General features: G+C 45.0%; 1 protein-coding gene across 6 annotated transcripts in view; it reads left to right on the forward strand.

Annotated features, from left to right (window-relative positions):
* The window catches only part of MTMR4 (myotubularin related protein 4), a 130,892-nt gene that overhangs the window by 64,789 nt on the left and 49,569 nt on the right, over positions 1-16,534 (forward strand). For all 6 annotated transcript variants that reach the window (XM_050928899.1, XM_050928903.1, XM_050928900.1 and 3 more), the window contains 4 exons: positions 3,967-4,083; positions 5,070-5,152; positions 5,480-5,646; positions 10,573-10,669. In XM_050928899.1, coding sequence (XP_050784856.1) covers positions 3,967-4,083; positions 5,070-5,152; positions 5,480-5,646; positions 10,573-10,669 — 464 coding nt within the window. The remainder of the gene's footprint in view (positions 1-3,966; positions 4,084-5,069; positions 5,153-5,479; positions 5,647-10,572; positions 10,670-16,534) is intronic.

Here is a 16,534-nt window from a genome sequence, read left to right on the forward strand (position 1 = left end):
CATGAAGGGGCATATGAATGTTTAGCATATCTGGCACATAAATGCCTTGTAATGCTGGCTACAAAAGTCCCATGCGAATGCCTGTTCTCACTTTCTGGTGATGATGTAAATAAAAAGTGGTCAGCATTGTCTTCCGTAAATGTAAACAAACTTGTCTGTCTTAGTGATTGGCTGAACAAGAAGTAGGATTGAGTGGACTTGTAGGCTCTAAAGTTTTGCTTTGTTTTGTTTTTGAGCTCAGTTATGTAACAAAATGAAATCTGTATTTATAAGTTGCACTTTCACGATAAAGAAATTGCACTACAATACTTATATAAGGTAAATTGAAAAATACTGTTTTTGTTTACCATTTTTACAATGCAAATATTTGTAATAAAAAATATCAAGTGAGCACTGTACACTTTATTTTTGTTATAATTGAAATCAATATATTTGAAAATGTAGAAAAATATCCAAAAATATTTAATAAATTTCAATTTGGTATTTTCATAGACACATAGACTTGAAGGTGAGAAGGGACCACTATGATCATCTAGTCTCACCTCCTGCACAATGCAGGCCACAGAATCTCACCCATCCACTTCTATAACAAACTCCTAACCTATGTCTGAGTTATTGAAGTCCTCAAATTGTGGTTTGAAGACCTCAAGCTGCAGAGAATCCTCCAGCAAGTGACCCGTGCCCCATGCTGCAGAGGAAGGCGAAAAACCTCCAGGGCCTCTGTCAATCTGCCCTGGAGGAAAATTCCTTCCCGACCCCAAATATGGCGATCAGTTAAACCTTGAGCATGTGGGCAAGACTCACCAGCCAGCACCCAGGAAAGAATTCTCTATAGTAACTCAGATCCCATCCCATCTAACATCCCATCACAGACCACTGGGCATACTTACCTGCTGATAATCAAAGATCAATTGCCAAATTAATTGCCAAAACTAGGCTATCCCATCGTAGCATCCCCTCCATAAACTTATCAAGCTTAGTCTTAAAGCCAGATATGTCTTTTGCCCCCACTACTCCCCTTGGAAGGCTGTTCCAGAACTTCACTCCTCTAATGGTTAGAAACCTTCGTCTAATTTCAAGTCTAAACTTCCTAGTGTCCAGTTTATATCCATTTGTTCTTGTGTCCACATTGGTACTAAGCTTAAATAATTCCTCTCCCTCCCTGATATTAATCCCTCTGATATATTTATAAAGAGCAATCATATCCCCTCTCAACCTTCTTTTGGTTAGGCTAAACAAGCCAAGCTCTTTGAGTCTCCTTTCATAGGACAGGTTTTCCATTCCTCGGATCATCCTAGTAGCCCTTCTCTGTACCTGTTCCAGTTTGAATTCATCCTTCTTAAACATGGGAGACCAGAACTACACGCTGTATTCCAGAAGAGGTCTCACCAGCGCCTTATATAACGGTACTAACACCTCCTTATCTTTGCTGGAAATACTTCGCCTGTTGCATCCTAAAACCGCATTAGCTTTTTTAACGGCCATATCACATTGGCGGCTCATACTCACCCTGTGATCAACCAATACTCCAAGGTCCTTCTCCTCCTCTGTTACTTCCAACTGATGCCTTCCCTAGCTTATAACAATGGTTCTTGTCATTTAATCCCTAAATGCATGACCTTGCACTTTTCACTGTTAAATTTCATCCTTTTACTATTACTCCAGTTTACAAGGTCATCCAGATCTTCCTGTATGATATCCCGGTCCTTCTCTGTGTTAGCAATACCTCCCAGCTTTGTGTCATCTGCAAACTTTATTAGCACATTCCCGCTTTTTGTGCCAAGGTCAGTAATAAAAAAGTTAAATAAGATTGGTCCCAAAACTGATCCCTGAGGAACTCCACTAGTAACCTCCTTCCAGCCTGACAGTTCACCTTTCAGTGTGACCCATTGTAGTGTCCCCTTTAACCAATTCCTTATCCACCTTTCAATTTTCATATTGATCCCCATCTTTTCCAATGTAACTAATAATTCCCCACATGGAACCGTGTCAAATGCCTTACTGAAATCAAGGTAAATTAGATCCCCTGTGTTTCCTTTGTCTAAAAAATCTGTTACCTTCTCAAAGAAGGAGATCAGGTTGGTTTGGCACGATCTACCTTTAGTAAAACCATGTTGTAATTTATCTCAATTACCATTGACCTCAATGTCCTTAACTACTTTCCCCTTCAAAATTTTTTCCAAGACCTTACATACTACAGATGTCAAACTAACAGGCCTATAGTTACTCGGATCACTTTTTTCCCTTTCTTAAAAATAGGAACTATGTTAGCAATTCTCTAGTCGTACAGCACAACCCCTGAGTTTACTGATACATTAAAAATTCTTGCTAATGCGTTTGCAATTTCATGTGCCAGTTCCTTTAATATTCTTGGATGAAGATTATCTGGGCCCTCCGATTTTGCCCATTAAGCTGTTTGAGTTTGGCATCTACCTCCATATCCTTGTTCCCATTTGTCATCCTGCCATTATCCCTAAGCTCCTCATTAGCCTTATTAAAGACTGAGGCAAAGTATTTATTTATTATTTATTGTTTAACAATATGATTAATCAGGATTAATTTTTTTTATTGCAATTCTTTGGAGTTAATTATGTGAGTTAACTGCGATTAAAAAGTAACTTGAGAGGGGAGAAATCCTTAATGACTTAAAAAAATTTGGAGAGCCAGGAAATTCGGTGTTTAGGCATCACTCATGTAGGTCACAAAAGTATATGAAATGAAACGGTACAGAATATCTGTTTTAAAACTCGGGAATTGGAGCTGGGTACAGTATATGTAAAGCATAATTTAATCAAATCCTTGTGTGGACAGATTACAGCCTGTGATTTGAACACTATGGCTACTTGGTATTTTTGTGAGATTTGCTCACCTAAATCACATGTTATGGCCTCTGTTCCATGATCGGATGTCCTAGCCTTAACAGAGCTTTGGGCTTTGAATCGCTAAGGAGGAAGGGAGAAGAGAGAGCACGGCCGTGGCCAATTTTAGGTTATTCTGGATCTTTCCCTCCCCTCTTTTGCACAAGATGAACATTATATCTGGCTGCGTAAATGGCCTCCAGGTTTTAAAATAGCTGGGTCGCTTCCTGACTGAGGAAGAAAGAGAGAGAGAGAGAGTCCTAGTTTATGGCCTGTCCATTAGTCTTGCACTTTCCTTTCTATCGGCGGCTACAGAAGTGATTGTGTGGTTCGTGTACAGTCCTGTCTGCAGAGATTGTGGCCAGATTCTGTCTGGCTCCTCCAGTTGCCTGGGCTGTGGCCAGCGGGTCTAATGCTGCATCTAATTGTTTCAGTTACATATACACGACACTGCAGGACCATTACATGGCTCGATGCTGTCTGGGGAGGTGATTCAAATTGGGCTACACAGACACAGTGCTCCCTGTTCTGGGACACATGCAAAGTGCCTCCAAACAAGTGCTTTCTTCCCTTCCACCTGCTGCTTATGCTGGTGGTGTGTTTACTGTGAGAAAGCCAGTGACTGTAAATCTCAATCCTTGCCCACCCGCTGACCTTGCTGCCAGTCTGCACAGGGCAGGAGCACCAGTGTTGGTGGTACAATTAGCTTCCCCTGAAGCTCTATGAACACAAACCAGATGTACCTGGAAAGATGAATTTAAGGGCCCAAGCATTGCTGAGTCAAATTGCAGGTCAGTCTAGCAAACCTGCCTGTGAACACACCTCCAGTCCTCTCCCAGTTCTGTAGCGATGCTGTTCAGCACCACTTTCCTCTGCGGTCCCCACGTTTCACACCAAAGAGCTTTTGGAGGTGAATTCATGGGGGGCAGTTCCCTGTGCCCTGCTGCCTGCACTCAGGTCCCACTGAGATCGCTGTGTCCTACTGATTTCATGTGTAAATAGCATGGAGAAGGCACTAGCAGAGCTGGCTCTTCTCACTCCCCATTGCACAAGGAGTTCTGGGTGTGTTTATCTGACAGCTGCTCTGATTGTCTCTCCTCCCTTTCAGGTCCCGTTCAGTGTGCTGCAGGGTGAGGGTGTGGAGTATTTGGGCCATGCTAATGATGCAGTGATCGCTATCTCCAACTACCGGCTTCATATCAAATTGAAAAACTCTGTGATCAATGTAAGTGCAGCTCTGTCTGTCACTGGTTTGTTACTCACAACCGAGGCCTCTGGCATTCTTAGGCTGCTGCAGTATTCTGTGGCTGCAGAAACCACTTTCAGGTCTCATCATCCTCCATGAAATTAGGGCTTGGAGTCATTCCAGTAGGTGGCCACATGCCCTGTGACGCAGAAGCTGCATCTCTAAAGAGGCACGCAGCCTGACATACTGCAGTGCCATTAGCAAGTCACAGGAATGCTGTCCCTCTCCTTTATGGGTTGAAGACCTTTGTGTTGGCTTGTGCGTGATGGTCAGATTTCTCTCTTGCCATTCTCCTTTCTTGCAGGCTCTAATCCCCCCAGCAGTTGGGTTTAAGACCGGTTCTCGCAGACCAGGCTAGACATAAAATCATAGAGTATTAGGGTTGGAAGGGACCTCAGGAGGTATCTAGTCCAACTGCCTGCTCAAAGCAGGACCAATCCCCAAACAGATTTTTACCCTAATTCCCTAAATGGCCTCCTCTAGGATTGAACTCACAATTTTGGGTTTAGCAGGTCAATGCTCAAACCACTGAGCTATTACTCTTCTATTGAGGCCAGGGGTGTGGTGCCAGGACTTATGTTCCACACTGCTGGAGTGTGAGGCCTTGTCCCATGGTACCTTACTCTCAAGTTTCTTCAGTCCCCTGTTTTCCTGCTGCCCTTGTCTCTTCTGCATCTGTGATCCCCTTTTGCTCACTAGGCCGTATCCAGTGGTTCCAGGCACCCTGTCGTTCTGCCTCCCTAGTCTGTTCCTCCGTGACAATGAGAGAGGAGGACAGGGTGAGGATTGAGGGGGAGACTCTAAATTGTGGATCATGAAACTATGTATATGTGGGATTCTCTTTGCTGCTCGGAGGCTCAGAGAGCCTTGACTGGGATGCATAATGAGTGTGTGTCAGGCTGGGGTCCCTGCTGGTGTGGGACATCCCATGCTGTCAAGTGACTCTCTGCGTTTTTATGTTTCAGGTGCCTTTGAGGATGATGGAAAGCGTGGAGAGTCGGGACATGTTCCAACTTCACATCATCTGCAAGGACTCCAAAGTGGTCAGGTAGCTGCATAGTTCCCTGCTATTGCCACAGTGTAAGGTTTCTCCAGCCACGGGTGTGGCCAGCAGCCTTGGGGAATCCCTGCCCTAGTCTGTGCTGCTGAGTCAAGCCCTGCTATCCTGGAGGGTGCTCTCAGGTGTGGGTGTGTGTGAGTGGGTATGTCAGTCCATCCGCCCGTCCCAGCCTTCTGCTGGGAAGCTCAGAGCCTCTTGGTCCTCCCAAGGAGGTTGGATCTCCTCCTCTCCTCCCCTCCCCTGGTTGAACTGCAGGCCGTGGAATGCCCTGTCTGTCCATCCTGCCTGGCCTTACTGAGTCTGTGTGTCCTGCAGGTGCCATTTCTCCACCTTTAAACAGTGCCAGGAATGGCTGAAGAGGCTGAGCCGAGCCATTGCCCGCCCTGCAAAGCCTGAAGACCTGTTTGCATTCGCCTACCATGCTTGGTGCTTGGGGGTCTGTGCCGATGAGGAGGATCAGCACGCACATCTGTGCCACCCAGGTGAGCTCCCAACCAGCCCCTTTCTCAGTGCAGCCCTCATGGTGTGTCCAGGTGGAGGGAAACCATACACCCATATTATGCTGTGTTTTTGTGTTCTGCTGCAGCCACGTCCCAGGAGGGTCCTGTTAAGTCCTTTGCTACACAAAGAGTAGCTATAGCCAGATGTGCTTTGTTTGTCTTCCTCTGGCTAGGAGGTGGCATTGTCTTCTGGTGGATTGCTGTGTCTAGACTTAACCTGGAGATCCAGGTGCTGCACCTGGCCATCCCTTGGAAGCTTTAGTTGATGCGGAGCGGGCTCACCGCTTGCCTAGCAGCATGTCACTCAGGAAACATTAAGGGCACACACTTCAGGTTCCCAGCTCCCAGCCATCACTTCTTTTGGGCTGAGACCCCTGTCTCATTCCTTACTGACTGGAGGATTTTTAAGGCTGCACAGTCTCCCTCCCACACTCCTCCCTCCCCAGTGAACCAGACTGTCTCTGCTTTGCTTTCTCTCCTAGGGCTGTGACCTGTGTATTGCCCATAGTTATAAGTTACCACTCAGCTCTTTATAAGCAAGCACATTTATTCTTAAGGCAAAAGTATTGCAGAGAAAACATTTAAGCCATAGAAGAACCTACACACATGCTAAAAATCTCACCAGAGGTCATCCCAACTTCAACCTTGGGTTCTGACGGAGGATGACTAGATCTTGTCTCTGGACTGTTAAATGTTCATGGCTTTCTTGAAAGTGTATGTCATTCATAATTCTGTTTGCATCTCCTCTCCCAAAAGTGCTCAGGCCACTGAGCAACAAGTACAGCATGGTGACTAAACCTAAATTCCTACCCTCTCACAGACAGACACCTGCAGCACACAACAGCGGGGGATAAAGCCCTCTTTCTGGCTTGTGCCTCCTTCTGTTCCAGGAGTTTAGGTTGTTGGAGGCACCTGAGCTGACAGTCCCAGATCTGGACTGAGGATAAGATATTCTCAGTGCCAGGCCCTCGATTGTAGAATATGCCTCTCCAATTGATCTGGCCTCAGGGGGCTAATTAGAGGAGTTTGGGGCTTGGAGGAATTGCAGTATTAATTTAGATGGAACAAATGGGCCCAGAGAGTGAAAGGTTTTACCATGACCCTAAGGGTATGTCTACACTACGAAATTAGGTTGATTTAATAGAAGTCAATTTTTAAGAAATCGATTTAATACAGTCGATTGTGTGTGCCAACTAAGCACATTAAGTCAAAGGTTTGCGTCCACAGTACCAAGGGTAGTGTCAGTTTTCACCGTTGCACCGTGGGTAACTATCCCACAGCTCCTGCAGTCTCTGCTGCCCATTTGAATTCTGGGTTGAGCTCCCAATGCCTGATGGGGCAAAAACAGTGTCACGGGTGGTTTTGGGTACATGTTGTCAGGCCCCCCTTCCTCCCTCCGTGAAAGCAACGGCAAAAAATCGTTTCTTGCCTTTTTTCCTGAGTTACCCTTGCAGACGACATACCACGGTAAGCATGGAGCCTGCTCAGCTCACTGTCACCGTATGTCTCCTGAGTGCTGCTAGCAGACGTGGTACTACAGTGCTACACAGCAGCATCCCCTTGCCTTGCCTTGCCTTGTGGATGGCAGGTGGTACAATATGGCTGCCAGCCGTCATCATCGTCCCGTGGGTGCTCCTGTCCGACCTCGTTTAGGTTAGTCGGGGATGCCTGGGCAGACATGGGTGTTCCTGGCTGGCTCCTGGAAAAAAATGGGAATGACTCCAGGTCATTCTCTTCTTTAAGTTTTGTTTAATGGAGATTCAGTCCTGCCTGGAATATCATGGCAGCTGGAGGCTTCTGCCTCAGGCTGCTCTCCCAGTCAGCAGCACCGCACAGTCGCACTTACCCCAGCCTACCCCTTGCTCCCATGGCTCATGAAGCCTGGACAGTAGTAAGGAGCAGTTCAACTATAGGCTGAGAGAGTGCATAATGCTGGTAGAATTTGCCTTTGGACATTTAAAAGTTCGCTGGCGCAGTTTACTGACTCAGTTAGACCTCAGTGAAACCAATATTCCCATCATTATTACTGCTTGCTGTGTGCTCCACAGTATCTGTGACAGTAAGTGGGAGACATTTATGGCAGGGTGGGAGGTTGAGGCAAATCGCCTGGCCGCTGATTACGTGCAGCCAGACACCAGAGCAGTTAGAAGAGCACAGCAGGGTGCGCTGTGCATCAGAGAAGCTTTGAAAACCAGTTTTGTGACTGGCCAGGCTACCGTGTGAAAGTTCTGTTTGTTTCTCCTTGATGAAAACCTGCCCCCTTGGTTCACTCTACTTCCCTGTAAGCCAACCACCTTCCCCTTCCCCCCTTTGATCTCGCTTGCAGAGGCAATAGTCATTGTTTCAAATTAATCTATTCTTTATTAATTCGTCACACAAATGGGGGGATAACTGCCAAGGTAGCCTGGGAGGGGTGGGGGAGGAGGGAAGCACAGGGGTGGGGTAGTTGTAGGGGCACCTCCTAGAATGGCATGCAGCTCATCATAGAAGCAGCATGTCTGGGGCTCCGACGCAGAGCAGTCATTTTCCTCTCTGGTTCTTTGGTAGGCTTCACGTGGCACTGCTGCGGGTCCCTATTTTAACCTCTGTCCTTCATGCCCTTGGAGATTTTTTCAAATATTCTGGCATTTCGTCTTTTGGAATGGAGTTCTGATTGCACAGATTCGTCTTCCCGTACAGCGATCAGATCTAGTACCTGCCGTTAGCTCTTCTGCGATTCTGGGATTCCACGGTCATCTGTGCTAATGAGCTCTGCATGGTCACCTGTGCTGATCAGCTCGCCACACTGGCCAACCAGGAAATGAAATTCAAAAGTTCGCAGGGCTTTTCCTGTCTACCTGGCCAGTGTATTTGAGTTGAGCAGTCACAATGGAGCATCCTGGGATAGCTCCCGGAGGCCAATACTGTCGAATTGCGTCCACACTACCCCAAATTCCACCCAGCTGGGTCGATTTCAGCGCTAATCCCCTTGTCAGGGAGGAGTACAGAAGTCGATTTTAAGAGCCCTTTAAGTCGACAAAATGGCTTCATCGGGTGCAGGGTTAAATCGATCTAACGCTTCTAAATTCGACCTGAACTCGTAATGTAGACCAGGGCTATTACTTCCAACAGTAAACAGTATTAAATAAGATTTGGGGGTTGCTATACAGAGACCTCAGCCTGCTTCATACCATGGCAAACGTGCTAGGAAATTCATGCTGAAGTTTAGAGATTTATTAGTTAGAATACATGAGAGAAAAAGAGGTCAAACAATTTGTATAGCACTTTAAAACAGCAGTTGAATTATGTGATAAAAACGTAACCAAAACCTATCAAAATCCCTTTAAAATTTATGTATCAGGTGCGCTCTTATTTTGTGGGACAACTTTTCTTGGTAGCAAGGAAAGAGTTTTGTTGCTCATCCTTCATATCTTAGAGCTGGTCACTTTTCCTTCTTTTAACAAACAGACACAAAGGGGAGAAGAGAGAATATACTAACAGTGGGGGGAAAATGGCTTTTGTTAATGTTTTCGGAACTTCGGGTGTCAGGTCAGTCAGAGACAGATGCTGTGAGTTGTTTAATCAGCCACTACAGTAATTGCATTGAGCTCTGGCTTATCTTGCCATCTGACGTGTGGCTGGTCCCTCTCCTCTAACAGTCTCTCTCAGCCAGGACAAAGCTGGATGGTCTGTTTTGTCACATTGTGCTGATCTAGCATGGTACAATTGACCTCAGGATCAGATGAAAAGCCAAGAGAGGAGGAAAAATAGCTGGGCAGAAAGGAACACACAAGGGAAAAGGAGACAGCATGATCTCACATGTCTCCGGCTGCTGTCTTTGCTGGTGTGGCTCTGTTGACTGGGTGTCCCTGCTGATGTTCTGAGGTCTGAGCTGCATGATGATCATTAGACCTTTGGGGTCCATGGATGAAGGACAGAGTCTCACAAGTGGAGTGGAGTCCTGACCGGCATTCCTCCTCCTCCAGAAATCCCTCCATCAGGCCGCATGTCCTAGCCCCCAAAGTGGGCTGTTGGTTGGAATAATCCATCCTCTCATTATTGTGTTTGCCATTTAGGCCTAACTTCTGATTTGCCAAGTTTGGTTCATTAGCATCCAGTCCCTCACTTTTTTGTTTACCAGGTTTTCATAGATTCCAAACCAGAAGGGATCATTGTGATGTAGTCTCACCTCCTGTATAATGCAGGCCAGAGAACTTCCCCATAATATTTCCCTAAGCACATCTTCTAGAAAAACATCCAATCTTGATTGAGAAATGGTCAGTGATGGAGAATCCACCATGAGCCTTGGTAAACAACAGAACAAGGAGTAATGGTCTCAGGTTGCAGTGGGGGTGATTTAGGTTGGATATTAGGAAAAACTTTTTCACTAGGAGGGTGGTGAAGCACTGCAATGGGTTACCTAGGAAGGCGGTGAAGTCTCCTTCCTTAGAGGTTTTTAAGGTCATGCTTGACAAAGCCCTGGCTAGGATGATTTAGTTGGGGTTTGTCTTGCTTTGAGCAGGGGGTTGGACTAGATGACCTCCTGAGGTCCCTCCCAACACTGATATTTTGTGATAAATTGTTCCAATGGTTAATTATCTCACCGCTAAAAATGTACATCTTATTTCCAGTCTGAATTTGTCTACTTTCAACTTCCAGCCATTGGATCATGTTATACCTCTGTCTGCTAGACTGAGGAGCTCGTTATCAGATCTTTGTTCCCCATGTGTAGGTATTTATAGACTATAATCAAGTCACCTCTTAACCTGAGCAAGTGAGTGTGACATTTGGAAAAGCAGCCATCCCGCAGTGTTCAGACACCATCTGGCCTCTTGCTCATCCAGTCCTGTAATGTTGAAGCTGCCAGGTTTAGGTTTCCCTTGGCTGTGTCCGGCTGCCAGTAACTGTGCTGTGCCTGTGCTGTTCCAGGAGACCATGTGAAATACCGATTTGAGATGGAAGTTGTGAGGATGGACTTTGACTTGCAGAATGTCTGGAGAGTTTCTGACATCAACAACAATTACAAGTGAGTAACGTACCAGCCAGACCCCACCCCTCATCCCATATAACTTCCTGGCAGGACAGTGTACCAGCCAGGCATCTCCCTACCCCTTTCTTCACCCTGGCTAATAACCCACAGCGTACCAGCCATATGTCACTCTTCACCCTGGGTTATGGAATTGGAGCAGCATTGCACCTAAGCTAATGGGTACATAAGAACAGCCGTACTAGGTCAGACCAAAGGTCCATCTAGCCCAATATCCTGTCTACCAACAGTGGCCAATGCCAGGTGCCCCAGAGGGAGTGAACCGAACAGACAATGATCAAGTGATCTCTCTCCTGCTATCCATCTCCATCTTCTGACAAACAGAGGCTAGGGAGACCATTCCTTACCCATCCTGGCTAATAACCACTTGTGGACTTAATCACCATGAGTGGTGAGACCTCATCTGGAATACTGTGTGCAGTTCTGGTCTCCCATGTTTAAGAAGGATGAATTCAAACTGGAAGAGGTATAGAGAAGGGCTACTAGGATGATCCGAGGAATGGAAAACCTGTCTTATGAAAGGAGACTCAAAGAGCTTGGCTTGTTTAGCCTAACCAAAAGAAGGTTGAGAGGGGATATGATTGCTCTTTATAAATATATCAGAGAGATTAGTATCAGGGAGGGAGAGGAATTATTTAAGCTTAGTACCAATGTGGACACAAGAACAAATGAATATAAACTGGACACTAGGAAGTTTAGACTTGAAATTAGACGAAGGTTTCTAACCATTAGAGGAGTGAAGTTCTGGAACAGCCTTCCAAGGGGAGTAGTGGGGGCAAAAGACATATCTGGCTTTAAGACTAAGCTTGATAAGTTTATGGAGGGGATGCTATGATGGGATAGCCTAGTTTTGGCAATTAATTTGGCAATTGATCTTTGATTATCAGCAGGTAAGTGTGCCCAGTGGTCTGTGATGGGATGTTAGACGGGATGGGATCTGAGTTACTATAGAGAATTCTTTCCTGGGTGCTGGCTGGTGAGTCTTGCCCACATGCTCAGAGTTTAAGTGATTGCCATATTTGGGGTCGGGAAGGAATTTTCCTCCAGGACAGATTGGCAGAGGCCCTGGAGGTTTTTCGCCTTCCTCTGCAGCATGGGGCATGGGTCACTTGCTGGAGGATTCTCTGCAGCTAGAGGTCTTCAAACCACAATTTGAGGACTTCAGTAAATCAGTCATAGGTTAGGAGTTTGTTACAGGAGTGGGTGGGTGAGATTTTGTGGCCTGCATTGTGTAGGAGGTCAGACTAGATGATCATAATGGTCCCTTCTCACCTTAAAGTCTATGAGTCTATGAATTTATCCAGTTCCCTTTTAAACGCTGTTACAGTCCTAGCCTTCACAACATCGTCAGGCAAGGAGTTCCACAAGTTGACTGTGCGCTGCGTGAAGAAGAACTTCCTTTTATTTGTTTTAAACCTGCTGCCTGTTAATTTCATTTGGTGACCCCTAGTTCTCCTATTATGGGAATAAATAAATAACTTTTCCTTATCCACTTTCTCCACATCACTCATGATTTTATATACCTCTATCTTATCCCCCCTTAGTCTCCTCTTTTTCAAGCTCAAGAGTGTAACAGGTTTCAGTGTGGTAGCTGTGTTAGTCTGTATCAGCAAAAAGAACGAGGAGTCTTTGTTAGTCTCTAAGGTGCAACAAGTACTCCTCGTTTTTTTAGAGGTCGCATAAGTTGCAACGAATGCTGATGTATCCAGTTTAAAAGGTGGTAGGTATGCTTCTTCATTAGCCTTTTGGAATATTGCAAAGCTGTTTCTGTTTGAGAATTCCCCATCCATACTGATTGTCCCCTTTTGGGGGCAAGGATTGTGTGATGGGTTGCTCCCCCTTCTGAGGTGCCACCTGATGTTCTGGGGTACCACTGAGCCCGCATGTTCCTCCAGCCTGGGCTCTCTTACCCTGTCATGCTGAGCCAGGCCCCCAAGCCTCCTCCATCACACACCCAGGTAGGGACACACCCAGTGCAGACAGACACTGAGATCAGCTGTGCCTGGGAAGACTTCAGCTACAGAGTTGCCTAGCACTCAAGTGCACTCCCCCTCTGGGGTGCAAACCCAAAATTGTCTCATCTTGCGCTGCACAGAGACCTGTACAGCGTAAGCGCATTGAAATTCGCCCCCTTCCTCAATGTGGAGGGAGATCTGCAAATCTCCTCCCCCCTGCGTTGTGAATTCCACAAGCTGGATTTAAAACAAAAACAAGTTTATTAAGTACACGTGGTAGATTTTACGTGACTGTAAGTGATAGTGAACAGATCAAAGCAGGTTACCTTAGTCAATAAACAAAAACCGCAAACTAAGCGTAACACACTGGGTAGGTAGGATATAAATCAGCAGATTGTCACCTGAGTGATAAATAGGCTGGCAGATTCTTAAGGCACAAGTTGCCTGGGCTTTCCCAGGTTTTCATACACAGACTAAAGATCTTTCTAGAGTGGAACCATCACTTCCCATAGTTCAGTCCTTGCCCCGCAGGTGTTCCCAGGTATGTTGTTGTAGACAGAGTGAGGTTCCCCATAATGTCATTTCCCCCTTTTTATATCTTCGCCCCACTTGCTGGAAAGCTCTTTTGCTGTGACCTGGGTCAGACCGTTCCCGTTGTGTGGGGCTGTCTCTGAGAGGTTTCTGTTGTACACAGTTCCTGGGGTAATCCTTGTGCTTGTGTGCACTTCCTCAATAAGCCATTAACATTGTTTGGCCTTTTTACTGTTGTTCTTGAAAGGCTGCTTGTAGATGTTTTCAGCTTCGGGACATGTTTCAGTAACACGTACGTAGCCAAAATTCATAACTTCACATACGATGTTAGCACATACAATCCAGCAAGATGTTACTGCCTAGCAGATCAAGACTCAGAATGACACCTCACAAGTCATACTTTCTATAAGACAAATCCCAGTTATATGACAGTGGTGAATATTGGGGTATCAGGGTCATAGGTGCTGGAACTAGGAGTGTGGGGGGTGCTACCACACCCTCTGGCTTGAAGTGGTTTCCATTATATACAGGGTTTACAGTTTGGTTCAATGGCTCTCAGCACCCCCACTGTACACATTGCTCCAGCACCCCTGGTCAGGGTGTAAAAGGTTGTCTTTTTGTTCTGTATTTGTAGCAGGATCCGGTTCATGGCTAGGGCTCTGGAGCGCTCTGCTAATACAAATAATAAACAACAATAATAATAGTCTTGGAGCTTTAAGAAGAACTTCTGCTTTCTTTGTGCCAGGCTTACTGCCATCTGCTGCAACTGATAGCTGTATTTCATTACACCGAAAACAACATGTATTTCTAGTGAGACAAAGTCCCATTTCTTGAAACCAAACACACACTTCCCTCTGTCTTTTCTCCAGCTGTTTCTCATTGGTATATGGATGATGAGGCTATCTTTACTGACAGATAGTTTGAGGTAAATGACCCAATACTGAATCCATGGCCTTTTGGTAAGCCTGGAGCTCCTGGAAGTCCCAGAGGAACTCTACAATATGTGTAACCACCACAGTGCAGCTTTCTGAATTCAGGGGATAATGCCAAAAGTCTTTCTTAGCATCGAGTTTGTCAAAAACTTTTGAGACTATTAATCCACTCTAGTTACAGGGTGAGGCACTCTACTCACACCTTTATTTACTTCTCAGTAATTTTGTCAGCCAGCATCTTAGCCAGTCCCTGGTGCATAACTTGTGTCCTGGGTATGGACCGGGCCATAGCTTTTGGACTACTGGTGTGACTTTGTCATCTGCTGTCACCTTGTGACAATATCTGTGACTTTGTCCAAGACCTTTCAATTAGATTAATACAGGAATACAATTTCTATGGTGTCATTCTCTAGAATTTGCTATTTGTTTCACCCATCCCCTCACTGGTGCCTGTGTAAATCAGAACTGCTTTGCAGGGCTTTGGTGCTCCCTTCTTTCACAATTACTGTTCTAAAAGACTCTCTGGCCCACCCTGGTCTCTGTGAGCACACCCCTCGGGTCTGAGGCCATCACCTCTCTAGGGTGGAGTCGCAAGTCTCCTGCTCTCAGACCAGGCCTGGGGGCTGCAGTGCCCTGTCACTAGCTCTGGTCACCTCACAGGCCTGACTCTGGTTCAGTACCTGCAGTTCTGTTCCCTCCAGGGGCAATGGCAGGGTACACACTGACCAGATGGCCTCCTTAAAGCCAAGTATTGTTTGTTTAGGTCCAAAGCATTAAAAAGAAAAGAGGTCTTAAAACAATAAGCAGACTGTGTGCATGTCTAGCTTACCAGGTGTCTATCCATCTTCCCCATGGGATCTTGATAGGTCTAAGCTTCGTATAGACACCCCAACACTAGACCTGGTTGGGAATTTTACTACAAAATGTTTTTGTTGGAAAATGTCAATTCTTTAGGCCCTAAATTTCAAAGTTGGATTTTTATTTTATATTCCAACCTATATGCTACTATAAATGCAAATGGGTATTTATCGGAAAAAAGCTTCCTTTCAGAGGCATTTGCCAGAGAAGCCAACTATCACCTCTTCTTTTTGACATAATAATGGGGTCATTTGTTCAGTCAGTCAGAAATCATCCTAATATAAGTGGAATTACAGTAGGAAACAGGGAACCAAATTAGGCTTATATGTGGACAACGTTGTGGCATTTGTTACGAGTCCAGGTCTCACATTACTAGAATTGCAAAAAGAAATCTTAAAATTTGGTGAAGAGTCAGAATTTAAAATAAACACCACACATCAGAACTCCTGGATATAGGTGTGAGCTCAGATCTACAGAAAGAAAAGCTAAATATAAATGGCTACGACTTCAATAAGATGCCTGGGAATACACATTTCTGAAAGATGTTAAGATTTATGTAATATTAATTAAAGTCCTTTCGTTAAGAAAATCAAAACATCTGGAAATTGGTCAAAATATGAAATTTCATGTTAGTCAAAATTGTAACAGCTAAATGAATGTCTTGCACTGAATTAACTTCCTTTTCCAAACACTTCCCATTTGAGTTCCAGGAAGCCTTATAGGTCAGTGGCAATTTATGATAAGTAAATTCATTTGGGAAAATAAGAAATCTAGAGTTAAGCAACCTACTTTACAAAGGTCATGGCAAAATGGAGTCTTGGCTTTACCAAACATCAAGCACAATTTCCAAGCTAGTCAGATCAGAAACCTGAGGCACTGGATAACACCAAACCCTAATAAGCACTGGGTAGAGATACAAGAAGTTTCTTGTTGTACAGTCAAACTCCACGTGATCCCCTGGAAAAAGAAAACCTGTAGGTCAAAATCAACATACAACAACTCTTTTTTTATGACAGCAACAGTAGAAACTTGGGATAATTTATTTAGAAAGCAGAACTCGTATCCATCACATCCAGTGTCCATAGTAGATAATACAGAATTTAACCCTGATAACAGCCTGGAAAGTTTTGACATTTGGGAACTTACAGGTATATCAAAATTCAGCCAACTGTTCAGAGACAATAGATCACTTGAAGAAATAAAGCAACTCTCAAAAGACCCCAAAATTGCAGTATATCAGTAACTACCACTGAGGGATTTTTCAGTCCATCCCCACAAAAAAGAAAACCTATGCAGAAAATTGACAGAATTTGAAAAAGTACTCCCTACATCCATGAAACATAAATGCTTACTTTCCACTGCAAAACAATTTCTAACTTACGTGGAGGAAATACACCTCTACCCCAATATAACGTGACCCAATATAACACAAATGTGGATATAATGCGGTAAAGCAACGCTATGTTAGGGGTGGGGCTGCACACTCTGGTGGATCAAAAAAAAGTTTGATATAATACGGTAAGATTTTTTGGCTCCCAAAGACAGCATTATATCAGGGTAGAGGTGTA

The sequence above is a fragment of the Gopherus flavomarginatus genome, chromosome 19 (genome assembly GCF_025201925.1).
Source record: "Gopherus flavomarginatus isolate rGopFla2 chromosome 19, rGopFla2.mat.asm, whole genome shotgun sequence".
Lineage (NCBI taxonomy): Eukaryota > Metazoa > Chordata > Testudines > Testudinidae > Gopherus > Gopherus flavomarginatus.